Raw genomic sequence first — 24,697 nt, 5'->3', positions numbered from 1 at the left:
AACAGGCCACATAAAGTTGACCATGAGAAAAGCATGGACATTGTAAATCTAAGCTAGCTGAAGAGCCCGGCATTGCCTGGGCATAGTAAATATCTGTGGTTAGTTATAGCACCTCACTTCTCTTATTTTCCCATCACGCCTCTCATTTTCCCCATCACATCTTTCATTTTCCCCCTCACATCTTTCATTTTCCCCCCACTCCTCTTATTTTCCCCCTCACTCCTCTCATTCCCCCCTAACACTTGTCATTTCGACCTCACATCTGTCATTTTCCGATCACTCCACTATTTTCCCTCACTCCTCTCATTTTGCACTCACACCTTTTCATTTTCACCTCACACCTCTCATTTTCACCTCAGTATATACATGTTTGTCATCTCCCTTATATATAGTATATACCTGTATGTCATCTCCCCTGTATATAGTATATACCTGCTGTGTGTCATCTCCCCTGTATATAGTATATACTTGTATGTCATCTCCTCCTATATATAGTATATACCTGTATGTCATCTCCCCTGTATATAGTATATACCTGTGTGTCATCTCACCTATATATAGTATATATCTGTGTGTCATCTCCTCCTGTATATAGTATATACCTGTATGTCATCTCACCTATATATAGTATATATCTGTATGTAATCTCCTGTATATAGTATATACCGGTATGTCATCTCACCTATATATAGTATATATCTGTATGTAATCTCCTCCTATATATAGTATATACCTGTATGTAATCTCCTGTATATAGTATATACCTGTGTCATCTCACCTATATATAGTATATATCTGTATGTAATCTCCTCCTGTATATAGTATATACCTGTGTCATCTCACCTATATATAGTATATATCTGTGTGTCATCTCCTCCTGTATATAGTATATACCTGTATGTCATCTCCTCCTATACATAGCATATACCTGTATGTCATCTCCTCCTGTATATACTATATACCTGTAGGTAATCTGCTCCTGTATATAGTATATACCTGTGTCATCTCCTTCTGTATATAGTATATACCTGTATGTCATCTCCTGCTGTATGTAGTATGTACCTGTATGTCATCTCCTCCTCTATATAGTATATACCTGTGTGTCATCTCCTTCTGTATATAGTATATACCTGTATGTCATCTCCTCCTGTATGTAGTATGTACCTGTATGTCACCTCCTCCTCTATATAGTATATACCTGTGTGTCATCTCTCCCGTATATAGTATATATCTGTGTGTCATCTCCTCCTGCATATAGTATATACCTGTGTGTCATCTCCCCTGTAAGTATATACCTGTGTGTCATCTCCTCCTATATATAGTATATGCCTGTATGTCATCTGCTCCTGTATATAGTATATACCTGTGTGTTATCTCTCCTGTATATAGTATATATCTGTGTGTCATCTCCTCCTATATATAGTATATACCTGTATGTAATCTCCTCCTGTATATAGTATATACCTGTGTGTCATCTCCTGCTGTATGTAGTATGTACCTGTATGTCATCTCCTCTATATAGTATATACCTGTGTGTCATTTCTCCTGTATATAGTATATATCTGTGTGTCATCTCCTATATATAGTATATACCTGTATGTCATCTCCTCCTGTATATAGTATATACCTGTGTGTCATCTCCTCCTGTATATAGTATATACCTGTATGTCATCTCCTCCTGTATTAGACCTCGTTCACACGTTATTTGGTCAGTATTTTTACCTCAGTATTTGTAAGCTAAATTGGCAGCCTGATAAATCCCCAGCCAACAGTAAGCCCACCCCCTGGCAGTATATATTAGCTAACACATACACATAATAGACTGGTCATGTGACTGACAGCTGCCGGATTCCTATATGGTACATTTGTTGCTCTTGTAGTTTGTCTGCTTATTAATCAGATTTTCATTTTTGAAGGATAATACCAGACTTGTGTGAGTTTTAGGGCGAGTTTCATGTGTCAAGTTGTGTGTGTTGAGTTGCGTGTGGCGACATGCATGTAGCGACTTTTGTGAGATGAGTTTTGTGTGGCGACATGCGTGTAGCAACTTTTTGTGTGTCGAGTTGCATGTGACAGGTTAGTGTAGCAAGTTGTGTGCAGCAAGTTTTTCGCATGGCGAGTTTTGCGCGTGGCGAGTTTTATGTGTGGTGCCTTTTGAGTATGTGCAAGTTTTGTGTGAGGCAACTTTTGCATGTGTTGCAACTTTTGTGCATGTGGCAATTTTTCCGCGTGTGCAAGTTTTGCGTGTGGCGAGTTTTCCATGAGGTGAGTTTTGCACGTGTGGCGAGTTTTGCATGTGGAGAGTTTTGCGCATGGCGAGTTTTGAGCGGCAACTTTTGTGTTTCAACTTTTATGTGGCGAGGTTGGTGTATGTGTGGTGAAATGTGCGCTGAGGGTGGTATATGTGTTCGAGCACGTGGTAGTGTGTGGCGCGTTTTGTGTGTGTGTTCATATCCCCGTGTGTGGTGAGTATCCCATGTCGGGGCCCCACCTTAGCAACTGTACAGTATATACTCTTTGGCGCCATCGCTCTCATTCTTTAAGTCCCCCTTGTTCACATCTGGCAGCTGTTAATTTGCCACCAACACTTTTCCTTTCACTTTTTCCCCATTATGTAGATAGGGGCAAAATTGTTTGGTGAATTGGAACGCGCGGGGTTAAAATTTCGCCTTACAACATAGCCTACGACGCTCTCAGGGTCCAGACGTGTGACTGTGCAAAATTTTGTGGCTGTAGCTGCGACAGTTCAGATGCCAATCCCGGACATACATACACACATACATACACACATACACACATTCAGCTTTATATAATATATATATATATATATATATATATATATACACCCTGTCACTGCCATTCCACGTTGCCCTGAGCCCCCTCACTTACACTGTGAGGAGCCGTGTACGGGGGACACACTCAGGTCGGACACGTTTATCAGTGAGTGGAGGAAATGTGACTCTGGAGAAACAGGCGGAGATAACATCGCAGAGACAGGGGAGGAACGGCCGAGAGGACGGAACCAGCACCAAGTAATGCCGAGATTACTATCCAGTGACCGACAGCAGCAATGAGGAGCCAGTAATGTCACCAGTAATGTCACCAGTAATGTCTCCAGTAATGTCACCAGTAATGTCTCCAGTAATGTCTCCAGTAATGTCTCCAGTAATGTCTCCAGTAATGTCTCCAGTAATGTCTCCAGTAATGTCACCAGTAATGTCACCAGTAATGTCTCCTGTAATGTCACCAGTAATGTCTCCAGTAATGTCACCAGTAATGTCACCAGTAATGTCACCAGTAATGTCTCCAGTAATGTCACCAGTAACGTCTCCAGTAACGTCTCCTGTAATGTCACCAGTAATGTCACCAGTAATATCACCAGTAATGTCTCCAGTAATGTCTCCAGTAATGTCACCAGTAATGTCTCCAGTAACGTCTCCAGTAACGTCTCCAGTAACGTCTCCTGTAACGTCACCAGTAACGTCTCCTGTAACGTCACCAGTAACGTCACCAGTAACGTCACCAGTAATGTCTCCAGTAACGTCTCCTGTAACGTCACCAGTAACGTCACCAGTAATGTCTCCAGTAATGTCTCCAGTAATGTCTCCAGTAATGTCTCCAGTAATGTCACCAGTAATGTCACCAGTAATGTCTCCAGTAATGTCACCAGTAATGTCACCAGTAATATCTCCAGTAATGTCTCCAGTAATGTCTCCAGTAATGTCTCCAGTAATGTCACCAGTAATGTCTCCAGTAATGTCTCCAGTAATGTCACCAGTAATGTCTCCAGTAATGTCTCCAGTAATGTCACCAGTAATGTCACCAGTAATGTCACCAGTAATATCTCCAGTAATGTCTCCAGTAATGTCTCCAGTAATGTCACCAGTAATGTCTCCAGTAATGTCACCAGTAATGTCTCCAGTAATGTCACCAGTAATGTCACCAGTAATGTCACCAGTAATGTCACCAGTAATGTCACCAGTAATGTCTCCAGTAATGTCACCAGTGATATCTCCAGTAATGTATCCAGTAATGTCTCCTGTAATGTCACCAGTAATGTCTCCAGTAATGTCTCCAGTAATGTCTCCAGTAATGTCTCCAGTAATGTCTCCAGTAATGTCTCCAGTAATGTCTCCAGTAATGCCTCCAGTAATGTCACCAGTAATGTCTCCAGTAATGTCACCAGTAATATCTCCAGTAATGTCACCAGTAATGTCTCCAGTAATGTCTCCAGTAATGTCACCAGTAATGTCACCAGTAATGTCACCAGTAATGTCACCAGTAATGTCTCCAGTAATGTCACCAGTGATATCTCCAGTAATGTATCCAGTAATGTCTCCAGTAATGTCACCAGTAATGTCACCAGTAATGTCTCCAGTAATGTCACCAGTAATGTCACCAGTAATGTCTCCAGTAATGTCTCCAGTAATGTCACCAGTAATGTCTCCAGTAATGTCACCAGTAATGTCACCAGTAATGTCTCCAGTAATGTCACCAGTAATGTCTCCAGTAATGTCACCAGTAATGTCTCCAGTAATGTCTCCAGTAATGTCACCAGTAATGTCTCCAGTAATGTCACCAGTAATGTCTCCAGTAATGTCACCAGTAATGTCACCAGTAATGTCACCAGTAATGTCTCCAGTAATGTCACCAGTAATGTCTCCAGTAATGTCTCCAGTAATGTCTCCAGTAATGTCTCCAGTAATGTCACCAGTAATGTCACCAGTAATGTCTCCTGTAATGTCACCAGTAATGTCTCCAGTAATGTCACCAGTAATGTCTCCAGTAATGTCTCCTGTAATGTCTCCAGTAATGTCTCCAGTAATGTCTCCAGTAATGTCACCAGTAATGTCTCCAGTAATGTCACCAGTAATGTCACCAGTAATGTCTCCTGTAATGTCTCCAGTAATGTCACCAGTAATGTCTCCAGTAATGTCACCAGTAATGTCTCCAGTAATGTCACCAGTAATGTCTCCTGTAATGTCACCAGTAATGTCTCCAGTAATGTCTCCAGTAATGTCACCAGTAATGTCACCACTCACCAGTAATGTCTCCAGTAATGTCACCAGTAATGTCACCACTCACCAGTAATGTCTCCAGTAATGTCACCAGTAATGTCACCAGTAATGTCTCCTGTAATGTCACCAGTAATGTCACCAGTAATGTCACCAGTGATATCTCCAGTAATGTCACCAGTAATGTCTCCAGTAATGTCTCCAGTAATGTCTCCAGTAATGTCACCAGTGATATCTCCAGTAATGTCACCAGTAATGTCACCAGTAATGTCTCCAGTAATGTCTCCAGTAATGTCACCAGTAATGTCACCAGTAATGTCTCCAGTAATGTCTCCAGTAATGTCTCCAGTAATGTCACCAGTAATGTCACCAGTAATGTCACCAGTAATGTCTCCAGTAATGTCTCCAGTAATGTCACCAGTAATGTCACCAGTAATGTCTCCAGTAATGTCTCCAGTAATGTCACCAGTAATGTCACCAGTAATGTCTCCAGTAATGTCTCCAGTAATGTCACCAGTAATGTCACCAGTAATGTCACCAGTAATGTCTCCAGTAATGTCACCAGTAATATCTCCAGTAATGTCTCCAGTAATGTCACCAGTAATGTCTCCAGTAATGTCTCCAGTAATGTCTCCAGTAATGTCACCAGTAATGTCACCACTCACCAGTAATGTCTCCAGTAATGTCACCAGTAATGTCACCAGTGATATCTCCAGTAATGTCACCAGTAATGTCTCCAGTAATGTCACCAGTAATGTCACCAGTGATATCTCCAGTAATGTCACCAGTAATGTCACCAGTAATGTCACCAGTAATGTCTCCAGTGACACTCGGTGACTACACGACAACCTGTAAAGGGGCTGACCTACTGGATCCTCACCCATCCCTTGTAGATTGTGAGCCTTCGCGGGCAGGGTCCTCTCTCCTCCTGAACCAGTTATGACTTGTATTGTTTAAGATTGTTGTACTTGTTTTTATTATGTATACCCCTCCTCACATGTAAAGCGCCATGGAATAAATGGCGCTATAACAATAAATAATAATAATAATAATAATAAGTTGTACAGTAAGGTCAGAGTGTCACAGGGCACAAGTGGGCAATAACATGGGGGATGGCACAACATGTCCTGACTATGGAGGGCGACATCCAGGACTGGTGGATGTGGACGGTGACAGGTAAGTGTGCGGATGACTGGAGACACCATGAAGACCAGCACTGGGAGAGGAAGGCAGCAAGTGACAGGAATAGCACAGGCACATGGGGGTCATCCTAAAACTCAGACGGGTCACCGGGTCACTATCAGAGAAACAGGCAGAGAACTGCAGACAGGAGACTGTCAGCAAGCAGGCCACAATCCCACATGTGGAGGGGCGTGCCAGGAGCCGGGAATAGGGGAGAACGATGGGGTCCGGCATCGGCCCCTCACAATCCCACATGTGGAGGAGCGTGCCAGGAGCCGGGAATAGGGGAGAACGATGGGGTCCGGCATCGGCCCCTCACAATCCCACATGTGGAGGAGCGTGCCAGGAGACGGGAATAGGGGCAGAGCGGTGGGGTCCGGCATCGGCCCCTCAACATACCTCATGTGGAGGAGCGTGCCAGGAGCCGGGAATAAGGGCAGAACGGTGGGGTCCGGCATCGGCCCCTCACAATCCCACATGTGGAGGGGCGTGCCAGGAGCCGGGAATAGGGGCAGAACGATGGGGTCCGGCATTGGCCCATCACAATCCCACATGTGGAGGGGCGTGCCAGGAGCCGGGAATAGGGGCAGAACGGTGGGGTCCGACATCGGCCCCTCACAATCCCACATGTGGAGGAGCGTGCCAGGAGACGGGAATAGGGGCAGAACGGTGGGGTCCGGCATCGGCCCCTCAACATACCTCATGTGGAGGAGCGTGCCAGGAGCCGGGAATAAGGGCAGAACGGTGGGGTCCGGCATCGGCCCCTCACAATCCCACATGTGGAGGGGCGTGCCAGGAGCCGGGAATAAGGGCAGAACGGTAGGGTCCGGCATCGGCCCCTCACAATCCCACATGTGGAGGAGCGTGCCAGGAGCCGGGAATAGGGGCAGAACGGTGGGGTCCGGCATCGGCCCCTCACAATCCCACATGTGGAGGGGCGTGCCAGGAGCCGGGAATAAGGGCAGAACGGTAGGGTCCGGCATCGGCCCCTCACAATCCCACATGTGGAGGAGCGTGCCAGGAGCCGGGAATAGGGGCAGTACGATGGGGTCCGGCATCGGCCCATCACAATCCCACATGTGGAGGGGCGTGCCAGGAGACGGGAATAGGGGCAGAACGGTGGGGTCCGGCATCGGCCCCTCAACATACCTCATGTGGAGGAGCGTGCCAGGAGCCGGGAATAAGGGCAGAACGGTGGGGTCCGGCATCGGCCCCTCACAATCCCACATGTGGAGGGGCGTGCCAGGAGCCGGGAATAAGGGCAGAACGGTAGGGTCCGGCTTCGGCCCCTCACAATCCCACATGTGGAGGAGCGTGCCAGGAGCCGGGAATAAGGGCAGAACGGTGGGGTCCGGCATCGGCCCCTCACAATCCCACATGTGGAGGAGCGTGCCAGGAGCCGGGAATAGGGGCAGAATGGTGGGGTCCAGCATCGGCCCCTCACAATCCCACATGTGGAGGAGCGTGCCAGGAGACGGGAATAGGGGCAGAACGGTGGGGTCCGGCATCGGCCCATCACAATCCCTCATGTGGAGGAGCGTGCCAGGAGCCAAGAATAGGGGCAGAACGGTGGGGTCCGGCATCGGCCCCTCACAATCCCACATGTGGAGGAACGTGCCAGGAGCCGGGAATAGGGGCAGAGCGGTGGGGTCCGGCATCGGCCCCTCACAATCCCACATGTGGAGGGGCGTGCCAGGAGCCGGGAATAGGGGCAGAACGGTGGGGTCCGGCATCGGCCCCTCACAATCCCACATGTGGAGGGGCATGCCAGGAGACGGGAATAGGGGCAGAACGGTGGGGTCCGGCATCGGCCCATCACAATCCCACATGTGGAGGAGCGTGCCAGGAGCCGGGAACAGGGGCTGAACGGTGGGGTCCGGCATCGGCCCCCTCACAATCCCACATGTGGAGGAGCGTGCCAGGAGCCAGGAATAGGCGCAGAGCGGTGGGGTCCGGCATCGGCCCCTCACAATCTCTCATGTGGAGGAGCGTGCCAGGAGACGGTAATAGGGGCAGAGCGGTGGGGTCCGGCATCGGCCCCTCACAATCCCACATGTGGAGGAGCGTGCCAGGAGCCGGGAATAGGGGCAGAACGATGGGGTCCGACATCGGCCCATCACAATCCCACATGTGGAGGGGCGTGCCAGGAGCCGGGAATAGGGGCAGAACGGTGGGGTCCGACATCGGCCCCTCACAATCCCACATGTGGAGGAGCGTGCCAGGAGACGGGAATAGGGGCAGAACGGTGGGGTCCGGCATCGGCCCCTCAACATACCTCATGTGGAGGAGCATGCCAGGAGCCGGGAATAGGGGCAGAACGATGGGGTCCGGCATCGGCCCCTCACAATCCCACATGTGGAGGGGCGTGCCAGGAGCCGGGAACAGGGGCTGAACGGTGGGGTCCGGCATCGGCCCCTCACAATCCCTCATGTGAAGGAGCATGCCAGGAGCCGGGAATAGGGGCAGAACGATGGGGTCCGGCATCGGCCCCTCACAATCCCTCATGTGGAGGAGCATGCCAGGAGTTGGGAATAGGGGCAGAATGGTGGGGTCCGGCGTCGGCCCCTCACAATCCCACATGTGGAGGAGCGTGCCAGGAGCCGGGAATAGGGGCAGTACGATGGGGTCCGGCATCGGCCCATCACAATCCCACATGTGGAGGGGCGTGCCAGGAGCCGGGAATAGGGGCAGAACGGTGGGGTCCGACATCGGCCCCTCACAATCCCACATGTGGAGGAGCGTGCCAGGAGACGGGAATAGGGGCAGAACGGTGGGGTCCGGCATCGGCCCCTCAACATACCTCATGTGGAGGAGCGTGCCAGGAGCCGGGAATAAGGGCAGAACGGTGGGGTCCGGCATCGGCCCCTCACAATCCCACATGTGGAGGGGCGTGCCAGGAGCCGGGAATAAGGGCAGAACGGTAGGGTCCGGCATCGGCCCCTCACAATCCCACATGTGGAGGAGCGTGCCAGGAGCCGGGAATAAGGGCAGAACGGTGGGGTCCGGCATCGGCCCCTCACAATCCCACATGTGGAGGAGCGTGTCAGGAGCCTGGAATAGGGGCAGAACGGTGGGGTCCGGCATCGGCCCCTCACAATCCCACATGTGGAGGAGCGTGCCAGGAGCCGGGAATAGGGGCAGAACGGTGGGGTCCGGCATCGGCCCCTCACAATCCCACATGTGGAGGAGCGTGCCAGGAGCCCGGGAATAGGGGCAGAACGGTGGGGTCCGGCATCGGCCCCTCACAATCCCACATGTGGAGGAGCGTGCCAGGAGCCGGGAATAGGGGCAGAACGGTGGGGTCCGGCATCGGCCCCTCACAATCCCACATGTGGAGGAGCGTGCCAGGAGACAGGAATAGGGGCAGAGCGGTGGGGTCCGGCATCGGCCCATCACAATCCCACACAAGGGGCAAAGAAATAAAGAGTAACTAACAGGACGTCAGCAGCGGTGCGCAGGAGCAAACAGCAGAAGGAAAAGAAGCAGAATCACCAGGTGACAAAATAATATGGCCTAGTCCTCCACAGAGAGGACTGAAGGAAAACGAGGAGCATCCAAAGACCATGCTTGGTCGAAACGTTGTATGAATTGATGGCAGAATAAAGAACTTTTCCGCTTTCACCTGGATTGGATGCTGCTCGTTTTTCTTCAGTTGTGAGTATTTGTCCAATTGGGTCTATGGACTTTGGAGCGCGTATCCCGATCATCTGAAGTGCTGTCAGTTGCTGCCTTTTCTCCACAGAGAGTGAGTGAGAGGTGATACAACCCCACTAGTGTCAGTGACAGGTGAAATAACCCCACTAGTGTCAGTCACAAGTGATACAATCCCACTAGTGTCAGTGACAAGTGATATAACCCCACTGGTGTCAGTGACAGGTGATATAACCCCAATAGTGTCACAAACGGGTGATATAACCACACTGAGTGTCAATAACAGATAATATAACTCCACTAGTGTCACAGACAGGTGATGTGAACCCAATAGTGTCACAGACAGGTGATGTGAACCCAATAGTGTCACAGACAGGTGATGTGAACCCACTAGTGTCACAGACAGGTGATGTGAACCCACTAGTGTCACAGACAGGTGATATAACCCCACTAGTGTCACAAACAGGTGATATAACCACACTAGTGTCACAGACAGGTGATATAACCCCACTAGTGTCACAAACAGGTGATATAACCACACTAGTGTCACAGACAGGTGATATAACCACACTAGTGTCACAAACAGGTGATATAACCACACTAGTGTCACAGACAGGTGATATAACCACACTAGTGTCACAGACAGGTGATATAACCCCACTAGTGTCACAGACAGGTGATATAACCCCACTAGTGTCACAGACAGGTGATATAACCACACTAGTGTCACAGACAGGTAATATAACCACACTAGTGTCACAGACAGGTGATATCACCACACTAGTGTCACAAACAGGTGATATAACCACACTAGTGTCACAGACAGGTGATATAACCCCACTAGTGTCACAGACAGGTAATCTAACCCCACTAGTGTCACAGACAGGTGATATAACCCCACTAGTGTCAGTGACAGGTGATATAACCACACTAGTGTCAGTGACAGGTGATATAACCACACTAGTGTCACAAACAGGTGATATAACCACACTAGTGTCACAGACAGGTGATGTGACCCCACTAGTGTCACAGACAGGTGATATAACCACACTAGTGTCACAGACAGGTAATCTAACCCCACTAGTGTCACAGACAGGTGATATAACCCCACTAGTGTCACAGACAGGTGATATAACCCCACTAGTGTCACAGACAGGTGATACGACCCCACTAGTGTCAGTGGCAGGTGATACGACCCCACTAGTGTCAGTGACAGGTGATACGACCCCACTAGTGTCAGTGACAGGTGATATAACCCCACTAGTGTCAGTGACAGGTGATACGACCCCACTAGTGTCAGTGACAGGTGATATAACCCCACTAGTGTCAGTGACAGGTGATATAACCCCACTAGTGTCAGTCACAGGTGATATAACCCCACTGGTGTCAGTGACAGGTGATATAACCCCACTGGTGTCAGTGACAGGTGATATAACCCCACTAGTGTCAGTGACAGGTGATATAGCCCCACTAGTGTCACAGACAGGTGATGTGAACCCACTAGTGTCACAGACAGGTGATGTGACCCCACTAGTGTCACAGACAGGTGATATAACCCCACTAGTGTCACAGACAGGTGATATAACCCCAATAGTGTCACAAACGGGTGATATGACCACACTGAGTGTCAATAACAGATAATATAACTCCACTAGTGTCAGTGACAGGTAATATATCTCCACTAGTGTCACAGACAGGTGACATAACCCCACTAGTGTCACAGACAGGTGATATAACCACACTAGTGTCACAGACAGGTGATATAACCACACTAGTGTCACAGACAGGTGATATAACCCCACTAGTGTCACAGACAGGTGATATAACCCCACTAGTGTCACAGACAGGTGATGTGACCCCACTAGTGCCACAGACAGGTGATATAACCCCACTAGTGTCAGTGACAGGTGATACAACCCCACTAGTGTCAGTGACAGGTGATACAACCCCACTAGTGTCAGTGACAGGTGATACGACCCCACTAGTGTCAGTGACAGGTGATACGACCCCACTAGTGTCAGTGACAGGTGATACGACCCCACTAGTGTCAGTGACAGGTGATATGACCCCACTAGTGTCAGTGACAGGTGATATGACCCTACTAGTGTCACAGACAGGTGATATAACCCCACTAGTGTCAGTGACAGGTGATATGACCACACTAGTGTCAGTGACAGGTGATATAACCCCACTAGTGTCAGTGACAGGTGATATAACCCCACTAGTGTCAGTGACAGGTGATATAACCCCACTAGTGTCACAGACAGGTGATATGACCCCACTAGTGTCAGTGACAGGTGATATAACCCCACTGGTGTCAGTGACAGGTGATATAACCCCACTGGTGTCAGTGACAGGTGATATAACCCCACTAGTGTCAGTGACAGGTGATATAACCCCACTAGAGTCAGTGACAGGTGATATAACCCCACTAGTGTCAGTGACAGGTGATATAACCCCACTAGTGTCACAGACAGGTGATATGACCCCACTAGTGTCAGTGACAGGTGATATAACCCCACTGGTGTCAGTGACAGGTGATATAACCCCACTAGTGTCACAGACAGGTGATATGACCCCACTGGTGTCAGTGACAGGTGATATAACCCCACTAGTGTCAGTGACAGGTGATATAACCCCACTAGTGTCAGTGACAGGTGATATAACCCCACTAGTGTCTATCCCAGGTAAGTGTCAGGTAGGATCCCACTGTCACTAGTGGACAATCATAGACAGGAGACTTCTGTACCTGTAAGATCCAGTGGAAAGTTTCGCCCACCAGTGGAAATCCCATGGAGCCCCGGGGCATGGGCAGCTTGCAGGACTTGTCCCGAGTGGCCGCCCAGCGCCACTGCCACAGCTGCTGGGACACGGCGAGGAGCAGCGCCACGGACACCAGGCAGGCGGCCAGCGCGGCCAGGCACCACACCACCATCGTCAGCAGCAACCGGGAGCCGGGGGTCAGCGGCCGCCGCACCTGGGGAGGGAGACAGCGTCACTCATAGCCGGCAACGGAGCGCAGAGCCGGGGAGAACGGAGCGAGGCTGACTACCGACTACCGAGAGCACTGACTACTGAGAGCACCGCTGTGTGCAGGAGCTTATATACCGGAGGAGGCGGGGAGACACTGCACTGCTGCACCTAGGGCTGCTCCTCCTGTACTCACTGCTGCACCTAATGCTGCTCCTCCTGTGCTCACTGCTGCACCTAATGCTGCTCCTCCTGTACTCACTGCTGCACCTACGGCTGCTCCTCCTGTACTCACTGCTGCACCTACGGCTGCTCCTCCTGTGCTCACTGCTGCACCTAATACTGCTCCTCCTGTGTGTACTGCTGCACCTAATGCTGCTCCTCCTGTACTCACTGCTGCACCTACGGCTGCTCCTCCTGTACTCACTGCTGCACCTACGGCTGCTCCTCCTGTACTCACTGCTGCACCTACGGCTGCTCCTCCTGTACTCACTGCTGCACCTACGGCTGCTCCTCCTGTACTCACTGCTGCACCTACGGCTGCTCCTCCTGTGCTCACTGCTGCACCTAATGCTGCTCCTCCTGTGCTCACTGCTGCACCTAATGCTGCTCCTCCTGTACTCACTGCTGCACCTACGGCTGCTCCTCCTGTACTCACTGCTGCACCTAAGGCTGCTCCTCCTGTACTCACTGCTGCACCTAATGCTGCTCCTCCTGTGTGTACTGCTGCACCTAAGGCTGCTCCTCCTGCACTCACTGCTGCACCTAAGGCTGCTCCTCCTGCACTCACTGCTGCACCTAATGCTGCTCCTCCTGTGTGTACTGCTGCACCTAAGGCTGCTCCTCCTGCACTCACTGCTGCACCTAAGGCTGCTCCTCCTGCACTCACTGCTGCACCTAAGGCTGCTCCTCCTGCACTCACTGCTACACCTAATGCTGCTCCTCCTGTGCTCACTGCTGCACCTCAGGCTGCTCCTCCTGTGTGTGCTGCTGCACCTAATGCTGCTCCTCCTGTACTCACTGCTGCACCTAGGGCTGCTCCTCCTGTACTCACTGCTGCACCTAAGACTGCTCCTCCTGTACTCACTGCTGCACCTCAGGCTGCTCCTCCTGTACTCACTGCTGCACCTAATGCTGCTCCTCCTGTACTCACTGCTGCACCTCATGCTGCTCCTCCTGTACTCACTGCTGCACCTCAGGCTGCTCCTCCTGTACTCACTGCTGCACCTCAGGCTGCTCCTCCTGTACTCACTGCTGCACCTAATGCTGCTCCTCCTGTACTCACTGCTGCACCTCAGGCTGCTCCTCCTGTACTCACTGCTGCACCTAATGCTGTTCCTCCTGTACTCACTGCTGCACCTCAGGCTGCTCCTCCTGTACTCACTGCTGCACCTAATTCTGCTCCTCCTGTACTCACTGCTGCACCTCAGGCTGCTCCTCCTGTACTCACTGCTGCACCTAATGCTGCTCCTCCTGTGCACTGTTTACAGTTCTGGCCTAAAGTTTTGAGACTGACACAAGTCTGTTTCTATGGTTACCGAGAGACAATTATAAACATTCCATCAGTTGTTTCACGATTATTGACAAACACATGAAGTTTCTGTAAAGTCTTAATATTCCGTCTGATTGTCCAAAGAAGCGAAGGTGACGCTGATCCGGTGTCATCCAGCAGGGAAGCCTCCTGAGACCACTCACGTGTGGGGGCTTCTCATCCATGGAGGGGGTCACTCACAATGTGTGGAGGCTTCTCATCCACGGAGGGGGTCATTCACAATGTGCGGGGGCTTCTCATACATGGAGGGGATCACTCACAATGTGTGGGGGCTTCTCATCCATGGAGGGGGTCACTCACAATGTGCGGGGGCTTCTCATCCATGGAGGGGATCACTCACAATGTGTGGGGGCTTCTCATCCATGGAGGGGATCACTCACAATGTGCGGGGGCTTCTCATCCATGGAGGGGTCACTCACAATGTGTGGGGGCTTCTCATCCATGGAGGGGGTCACTCACAATGTGCGGGGGCTTCTCATCCATGGAGGGGATCACTCACAATGTGTGGGGGCTTCTCATCCATGGAGGGGGTCACTCACAATGTGTGGAGGCTTCTCATCCATGGAGGGGATCACTCACAATGTGTGGGGGCTTCTCATACATGGAGGGGTCACTCACAATGTGTGGGGGCTTCTCATACATGGAGGGGGTCACTCACAATGTGTGGGGGCTTCTCATACATGGAGGGGTCACTCACAATGTGTGGGGGCTTCTCATACATGGAGGGGGTCACTCACAATGTGTGGGGCCTTCTCATCCATGGAGGGGTCACTCACAATGTGTGGTGGCTTCTCATCCATGGAGGGGTCACTCACAATGTGTGGGGGCTTCTCATCCATGGAGGGGTCACTCACAATGTGTGGGGGCTTCTCATCCATGGAGGGGGTCACTCACAATGTGTGGGGGCTTCTCATCCATGGAGGGGATCACTCACAATGTGTGGAGGCTTCTCATTCATGGAGGGGATCACTCACAATGTGTGGGGGCTTCTCATCCATGGAGGGGATCACTCACAATGTGCGGGGGCTTCTCATCCATGGAGGGGATCACTCAGAATGTGTGGGGGCTTCTCATCCATGGAGGGGGTCACTCACAATGTGCGGGGGCTTCTCATCCATGGAGGGGGTCACTCACAATGTGTGGAGGCTTCTCATCCATGGAGGGGGTCACTCACAATGTGTGGAGGCTTCTCATCCATGGAGGGGGGTCACTCACAATGTGCGGGGGCTTCTCATCCTTGGAGGGGTCACTCACAATGTGTGGGGGCTTCTCATCCATGGAGGGGGTCACTCACAATGTGTGGGGGCTTCTCATCCATGGAGGGGTCACTCACAATGTGTGGAGGCTTCTCATCCATGGAGGGGGTCATTCAATGTGTGGGGGCTTCTCATCCATGGAGGGGTCACTCATAATGTGTGGGGGCTTCTCATCCATGGAGGGGTCACTCACAATGTGTGGGGGCTTCTCATCCATGGAGGGGGTCACTCATAATGTGTGGGGGCTTCTCATCCATGGAGGGGGTCACTCACAATGTGCGGGGGCTTCTCATCCATGGAGGATGTCACTCACAATGTGCGGGGGCTTCTCATCCATGGAGGGGTCACTCACAATGTGTGGGGGATTCTCATCCATGGAGGAAGATCACTCACAATGTGTGGAGGCTTCTCATCCATGGAGGGGTCACTCACAATGTGTGGGGGCTTCTCATCCATGGAGGGGGTCACTCAATGTGTTGGGGCTTCTCATCCATGGAGGGGGTCACTCACAATGTGTGGGGGCTTGTTATCCATGGAGGGGTCACTCACAATATGTGGAGGCTTCTCATCCATGGAGGGGTCACTCACAATGTGTGGGGGCTTCTCATCCATGGAGAGGGTCACTCAATGTGTTGGGGCTTCTCATCCATGGAGGGGGGCACTCACAATGTGTGGGGGCTTGTTATCCATGGAGGGGTCACTCACAATGTGTGGGGGCTTCTCATCCATGTACACTATGGCACCTAATGTTATGTCTCCTGTACTCACTTCCCCTAATGATTCTCCTCCTGTAGGACACTGCACATAATGCTGCTCCTCCTGTAGGAAACTGCACATAATGCTACTCCTCCTGTAGGACACTGCACATAATGCTACTCCTCCTGTACACTGCTGCACCTAATAATGCTCATTTTGTACAATGCTTCACATAATACTTCTGTGACACCCCAGGGTCCTGGTTGTTACAGTGGTGTTGCTTTCCTCACGAGGAGAGTGATGTCACGCTTGGAAGCAAGGAAGGATCTCTTTTATCAGGTAATCACAAGCATGCAAAATGTTCATACTCCAGGCCAGAAGGGGGAGCTCTAATCCAGCTTGTGGGTGGCTCCCCTATATATAGATTCTGGTCTGGAGGGAAAGTAGTCAGTAGGTGAGAGGAGTCAGTGAGTGCCAGAAAGCAGACTGGAGCAGTCTAAGGCAAAGTGGAAAGAGAGGGGTCGTGCAGCCATGTGAGGTGCTGCAGCTCCTGGAAAGAGAGAAGAGAAAGCAGAACAGATTGTAGTGAGCGTGTAGGTGAAGCGGAGCGCAGGAGAGCGAAGAACTGGTGAGTTAGCTGCGACTGAGCTACCTCCCTACTGACCGCAGACACCGGTAGCCGGAAGACCGGGGTTGTGAGGGACTCCACGTCTCACAGCAGAAACCGGCAGGACAGCTGGACTACAAGTCACCTGTCTGCCCTGACACCTGGAGACACAGAGGCACACAGAGCCCGGGTCGTGATAGAGACCCTGTAAAAAGGCTCGAGCCACCTGTCATAGGGGTTAGTGTCCTACCAACCTGGAGGACAGAGAGAACAGTGAGGACCTTGTGAGAGGCTTAAGGCAGCAAGGGACTACACCACCGTGCTAGAGTGAAGGCTTCTAACCCCACCTGGTAAGGGGGACTCCCATCTTTCTTCCTAGCCGGCCGGACCATTGACACCTGTGATCCGGTTCCCTGGACTGTGGCTGCCTGAATTCATGAGACTGCAACCCTGTGTCCTCCTACATCATTCACCATCTCTATTTATACACCGGGAGCCCTGGGGACCCAGCTTCACCTGTGGGAAGCCATACCATCCCTGCTGCCACAACTTCACCCCAGAGGACCCCTTTAAGCAGCGTCGGTCACCCTGACCGAATACCACAGGTGGCGTCACGAACACAAACTTTATTCAAACCCCTTTAAAGACCTTTCTCTTTTACATGAGTCACGGACCGGGTCGCTGCCGCCATGAAACATCCCCTTTAAGTACCAGACCCGGTACCGAGTACCCCACAGCCCTGGCAGGCGTTCCACTACTCTTGCTGTACCCACTTTTTGTGCTCGGTGGTATATTACCATGAGGTGATGGCAGTGGGTCTCTCCATATACTGGTAATACTACACCTAATGCTACTGCTGCAGCGCAGAGCTACAGCACATACTTCAGCTGAGAGGTATTGTGGTGCAGGGACTCTCCGGCTCTCTGCACTGCGACACACACTGCTGGCCAATCAGAGGCAGGCAGCTGACTTCACCGTGCTGGTCACAAGTGGTGCATAGACGTGATGCATCTCCTTTAGCACGCACAGTAAAGTCATCTACTGTCCTCTGCGCCGAGTATTGAGGATGCCACGTGTTTTGGGAGCAGTAAAAGGTGAGTAGAATCCCGATAGTTTTTCGTTAAGCGTTACAGAAGAGCAGGAAACATTATTGCAGGATGGGCTAGGGATGAGGACATTATTCCCAGAATGGGGGACGTTATTACAATGATGGGGATATTATACTAGGAAGGAAACCAGTATGGGGGACATTATACTAGGATGGGGACATCAACCAAGAAGGGGCCCAGGATGTTGGACATTGTTACTGAAAGGGACCCAACATGGGGAACATTGTCACTAGATGGAGGTCCCAGAACTGGGACATTATAACAGGAAGGAGCCCAGGATGGGGGACATTATACTAGGATGGGGACATCAACCAGGAAGGGGCCCAGGATGTTGGACATTGTTACTGAAAGGGACCCAACATGGGGAAATTGTCACTAGATGGAGGTCCCAGAACTGGTACATTATAACAGGAAGGAGCCCAGGATGGGGGACATTATACTAGGATGGGGATATTATACCAGGAAGGAGCACAGGATGTTTGACAGTATTACTGTACAGGGCCCAGGAGGGGGGACGTTATTACTGCACAGGGCCCAGGAGGGGGGACGTTATTACTGCACAGGGCCCAGGAGGGGGACATTATCACCAGATGGGGTCCAGGATGGAGCACATTATGCCAGGAAGGGACCAAGGGTGGGTGAAGTTCGTATAGAATGGTGGGCATTATTTCATTATGGGGGAGGGGCAATGTGCATGCATTTATGGGATTCAGAACACTACAAGAGCGCATATACATCGCCGACATGCATGTAGGGGCCCAGGTCCAATTTTTGCCCTGGGGCCCATCAGACTCTGGTTACACTGCTGGTGACCATCGTTATTTTCGGTAGATTTCCCACCTCCGCCTCTATAATCCCGAATGCTGATTAGATGAAGCCGATCAGGTGATGTGTATGCCAGTAAAGATGGGTGTGGCCTCAGGATGCCCCGCCCTTTATCACGGTGTACTGAATTATCAGCAGCTGTTTTCTCTGGCAAAATGGGTCAAAAAAGAGATTTCACAACTCTGAAAAGTTCCAGATTGTTACCCGTCTACAGAAGTAACAGCCCCACAGGGACACAGCCGAGGTGAGGAGGCCGAGCCCGACCACCACTGAGCAAGACACAGAAGGGGAAACATTAGGACTACTCCCCTCAGACGCCACCCAGGTGGAGTGGGCACTGCTGTGGGCTGAGATTGTTCAAGATGAGCTAGTTGGACCGTTTCAGGATGAGTATGGATCAACGTCAACTCACAGGCCTCCTCCTCACAACGTCAACGCACAAGCCTCCTCACAACTGCAACTCACAAGCCTCCTCACAACGGCAACTCACAAGCCTCCTCCTCACAACGGCAACTCACAAGCCTCCTCACAATGGCAACTCACAAGCCTCCTCCTCACAACGGCAACTCACAAGCCTCCTCACAACGGCAACTCACAAGCCTCCTCACAACGGCAACTCACAAGCCTCCTCACAACGTCAACTCACAGGCCTCCTCCTCACAATGTCAACTCACAAGCCTCCTCAGAATGGCAACTCACAAGCCTCCTCACAACGTCAACTCACAAGCCTCCTCCTCACAACGGCAACTCACAAGCCTCCTCACAACGGCAACTCACAAGCCTCCTCACAACGTCAACTCACAGGCCTCCTCCTCACAACGTCAACGCACAAGCCTCCTCACAATGGCAACTCACAAGCCTCCTCACAACGTCAACTCACAAGCCTCCTCCTCACAACGGCAACTCACAAGCCTCCTCCTCACAACGTCAACGCACAATCCTCACAATGGCAACTCACAAGCCTCCTCACAACGGCAACTCACAAGCCTCCTTACAACGGCAACTCACAAGCCTCCTCCTCACAACGTCAACTCACAAGCCTCCTCCTCACAACGTCAACTCACAAGCCTCCTGCCGGTGATTACAAATCACTTTCTTCCAGCAATGGAGCAAGAAATAGTCTGCGTGACTCCAGAACACCAGGACTGTCCTGCAGGACCCCAATAATCCCACCCCCCGATATAACGAGATGAAGGTGACTACCGTGATATCTTCTCACTATATTGTTTTATGCCTGTGCACATTACCATATGTGTATATCTTACACAGTGGGTACGGAAAGTATTCACACCCCTTTACATTTTTCCCTCTTTGTTTCATTGCAGCCATTTGGTAAATTCTATAAAGTTCCCTTTTTCTCATTAATGTCCACTCTGCCCCCATCTTCACTGAAAAAAACAGAAATGTAGAAATTTTTGCAAATTTAATAAAAAATAAAACTGAAATCTCCCATGGTCAGAAGTCTTCAGCCCCTTTGCTCAGTATTGAGGAGAAGCCCCTTTAGAGCTCGTACAGCCATGAGTCTTCTTGGGAATGATGTAACAAGTTTTCCACCCCTGGATTTGGGGATCCTCGGCCATTCTTCCTTGCAGATCCTCTCCAGTTCCGTCAGGTTGGATGGTGAACGTTGGTGGACGCCATTTTCAGGTCTCTCCAGAGATGCTCAGTTGGGTTTAGGTCAGGGCTCTGGCTGGGTCAGTCAAGAATGGTCACAGAGTTGTTCTGAAGCCACTCCTTTGTTATTTTAGCTGTGTGCTTAGGGTCATTGTCTTGTTGGAAGGGGAACCTTCGGCCAAGTCTGAGGTCCAGAGCACTCTGGAAGAGGTTTTCATCCAGAATATCTCTGTACTTGGCCGCATTCATGTTTCCTTCAATAGAAACCAGTCGTCCTGTCCGTTCAGCTGAATAACACCCCCATAGCATGATGCTGCCTCCACCATGTTTCACTGTTGGGAGTGTATTGGGCAGGTGATGAGCAGTGCCTGGTTTTCTCCACACATACCGGTTAGAATTATCACCAAAAAGGCCTATCTTTGTCTCATCAGACCACAGAATCTTATCTCTGATAGTCTGGGAGTCCTTCATGTGTTTTTTAGCAAACTCTATGCGGCTTTCATGTGTCTTGCACTGAGGAGAGGCTTCCGTCGTCCACTCTGCCATAAAGGCCCGACTGGTGGAGGGCTCCAGTGATAGGTGACTTTGTGGAACTTTCTCCCATCTCCCTACTGCATCTCTGGAGCTCAGCGACAGTGATCTTGGGGTTCTTCTTTCCTCTCTCACCAAGGCTCTTCTCCCACGATTGCTCAGTTTGGCTGGACGGCCAGGTCTAGGAAGACTTCTGGTGGTCTCAAACTTCTTCCATTTAAGGATTATGGAGGCCACTGTGCTCTTAGGAACCTTGAGTACTCCAGAAATTCTGTTGTAACCTTGGCCAGATCTGTGCCTTGCCACAATTCTGTCTCTGAGCTCCTTGGCCAGTTCCTTTGGCCTCATGATTCTCCTTTGGTCTGACATGCACTGTGAGCTGTGAGGTCTTATATAGACAGGTGTGCGCCTTTCCAAATCAAGTCCTATCAGTGTAATTACACACAGCTGGACTCCAATGAAGGAGTAGAACCATCTCAAGGAGGATCACAAGGAAATGGACAGCATGGGACTTAAATATGAGTGTCTGAGCAAAGGGGCTGAAGACTTATGACCATGTGAGATTTCAGTTTTTCTTTTTTAATAAATTTGCAAAAATTACTACATTTGTTTTTTTCAGTCAGGATGGGGCACAGAGTGTACAATAATGAGAAAAAAAATGAACTTTTTCAATTTACCAAATGGCTGCAATGAAACAAAGAGTGAAAAATGTAAAGGGGTCTGAATACTTTCTGTACCCACTGTATATGTACAGCTGGTATAACCTGGGCATCTCCTGAATATAATTAGTGATGAGCGAGTGTGCTCGTTACTCGGGTTTTCCGATTATTTTGAGCATGCTCTGAAATTATATTTGTGTCTCCACAGCTGCTAGACAGTCTGAATACCTGTGGGGACTCCCTAACAAACAGGCAATCCCTGCATGTATTCAGACTGTCTAGCAGCCACAAATCATGCAGCTATATAATTATATATGTACAGCTGGTATAACCTGGACATCTCCTGTATATAATTATATAGGTACAGCTGGTATAACCTGGGCATCTCCTGTATATAATTATATATGTACAGCTGGTATAACCTGGGCATCTCCTGTATATAATTATATAGGTACAGCCGGTATAACCTGGGCATCTCCTGTATATAATTATATAGGTACAGCTGGTATAACCTGGGCATCTCCTGTATATAATTATATATGTACAGCTGGTATAACCTGGACATCTCCTGTATATAATTATATAGGTACAGCTGGTATAACCTGGGCATCTCCTGTATATAATTATATATGTACAGCTGGTATAACCTGGGCATCTCCTGTATATAATTATATATGTACAGCTGGTATAACCTGGACATCTCCTGTATATAATTATATAGGTACAGCTGGTATAACCTGGGCATCTCCTGTATATAATTATATAGGTACAGCTGGTATAACCTGGGCATCTCCTGTATATAATTATATAGGTACAGCTGGTATAACCTGGACATCTCCTGTATATAATTATATAGGTACAGCTGGTATAACCTGGGCATCTCCTGTATATAATTATATATGTACAGCTGGTATAACCTGGGCATCTCCTGTATATAATTATATATGTACAGCTGGTATAACCTGGGCATCTCCAGTATATAATTATATATGTACAGCTGGTATAACCTGGGCATCTCCTGTATATAATTATATATGTACAGCTGGTATAACCTGGGTATGTTCTATTTATGGTTATATATGTACAGCTGGTATAACCTGGACATCTCCTGTATAAAATTATGTATGTACAGCTGGTATAACCTGGGCATCTCCTGTATATAATTATATATGTACAGCTGGTATAACCTGGGCATCTCCTGTATATAATTATATATGTACAGCTGGTATAACCTGGGCATCTCCTGTATATAATTATATATGTACAGCTGGTATAACCTGGGCATCTCCTGTATATAATTATATATGTACAGCTGGTATAACCTGGACATCTCCTGTATATAATTATATATGTACAGCTGGTATAACCTGGGCATCTCCTGTATATAATTATATATGTACAGCTGGTATAACCTGGGCATCTCCAATATATAATTATATATGTACAGCTGGTATAACCTGGGCATCTCCTGTATATAATTATATATGTACAGCTGGTATAACCTGGGCATCTCCAGTATATAATTATATATGTACAGCTGGTATAACCTGGGCATCTCCTGTATATAATTATATATGTACAGCTGGTATAACCTGGACATCTCCTGTATATAATTATATATGTACAGCTGGTATAACCTGGGCATCTCCTGTATATAATTATATATGTACAGCCGGTATAACCTGGACATCTCCTGTATATAATTATATATGTACAGCCGGTATAACCTGGGCATCTCCTGTATATAATTATATATGTACAGCCGGTATAACCTGGGCATCTCCTGTATATAATTATATATGTACAGCCGGTATAACCTGGGCATCTCCTGTATATAATTATATATGTACAGCTGGTATAACCTGGGCATCTTCTGTATATAATTATATATGTATAGCCGGTATAACCTGGGCATCTCCTGTATATAATTATATATGTACAGCCGGTATAACCTGGGCATCTCCTGTATATAATTATATATGTACAGCCGGTATAACCTGGGCATCTCCTGTATATAATTATATATGTACAGCCGGTATAACCTGGGCATCTCCTGTATATAATTATATATGTACAGCCGGTATAACCTGGGCATCTCCTGTATATAATTATATATGTACAGCCGGTATAACCTGGGCATCTCCTGTATATAATTATATATGTACAGCCGGTATAACCTGGGCATCTCCTGTACATAATTATATATGTACAGCCGGTATAACCTGGGCATCTCCTGTATATAATTATATATGTACAGCCGGTATAACCTGGGCATCTCCTGTATATAATTATATATGTACAGCTGGTATAACCTGGGCATCTCCTGTATATAATTATATATGTACAGCCGGTATAAGTTGGGTATTTTCTGGTGTAATATTGTTTCCATGGGGAACAAAGTAGAATCTATAATATATAACATTCTGGTTTCAATGTAACGTGTTATTATAAACTATATGTAGAGGTTTTCCAATCTGTCGGATGTCGCAGGTTCCCTGTGCGGTCATGGATGGGGTCCGGTGATCTCCCATGATGATGATGCCTGCTGAGGATCTGCTGAGGATCTGCTGGCTCTGGGAGCGCTGCCTCCATCAGTACCATGGCCAGCAGCCACACTCCAGCCCTGCTCTCACACAGGATGGGAGGCTGAGCAGCCCCTGATGACTGGGGGCACATTAACCCCTTAGTGCTGCAGAGAAGGGACAAGTTGAGGCTGGACCCCTCCCCCATCCTGAAGAGCCAGATAAAAATCCTAAAGCGGCTCCCCACATAACCAAACTCTGCCACTATGACATTCCATGGAGCTGACAGCGGTCACATGGAAAATATTACTGCTGCACATGGAAGGCTGTGAAGCCATTATTAGGACCGCCCACCGGACTCCTAGCACCAGAAGGAGCAGGACGTGACCAATAAAACACGACTCGCTATAAATCTTTTCCTATAAACCTACGTCACTCTGCTCACATTGTCCGCTTCCCTCTAAAGGGAGTTTTTATGCTCAACATAAATATATGGTTTACAATGTAA

The 24,697-nt window shown here is 49.3% G+C and overlaps 1 protein-coding gene across 2 annotated transcripts in view; it reads right to left on the bottom strand.

Moving 5' to 3' along the window:
• The window catches only part of CYP26B1 (cytochrome P450 family 26 subfamily B member 1), a 91,104-nt gene that overhangs the window by 39,032 nt on the left and 27,375 nt on the right, over positions 1-24,697 (bottom strand). Inside the window, exon 2 of one of the 2 annotated variants that reach the window (XM_077280340.1) lies at positions 12,598-12,825. In XM_077280340.1, the coding sequence (XP_077136455.1) occupies positions 12,598-12,783 (186 nt within the window). In that variant the 5' untranslated portion in view covers positions 12,784-12,825. Of the gene's footprint in view, positions 1-12,597; positions 12,927-24,697 lie in introns of those variants that run through there. The other variant, XM_077280339.1, reaches the window with a different exon arrangement.

Source organism: Ranitomeya variabilis, chromosome 1 (assembly GCF_051348905.1).
Source record: "Ranitomeya variabilis isolate aRanVar5 chromosome 1, aRanVar5.hap1, whole genome shotgun sequence".
In the NCBI taxonomy this organism is placed as follows: Eukaryota; Metazoa; Chordata; class Amphibia; order Anura; family Dendrobatidae; genus Ranitomeya; species Ranitomeya variabilis.
This window is presented reverse-complemented; position numbering and strand designations above follow the sequence as displayed.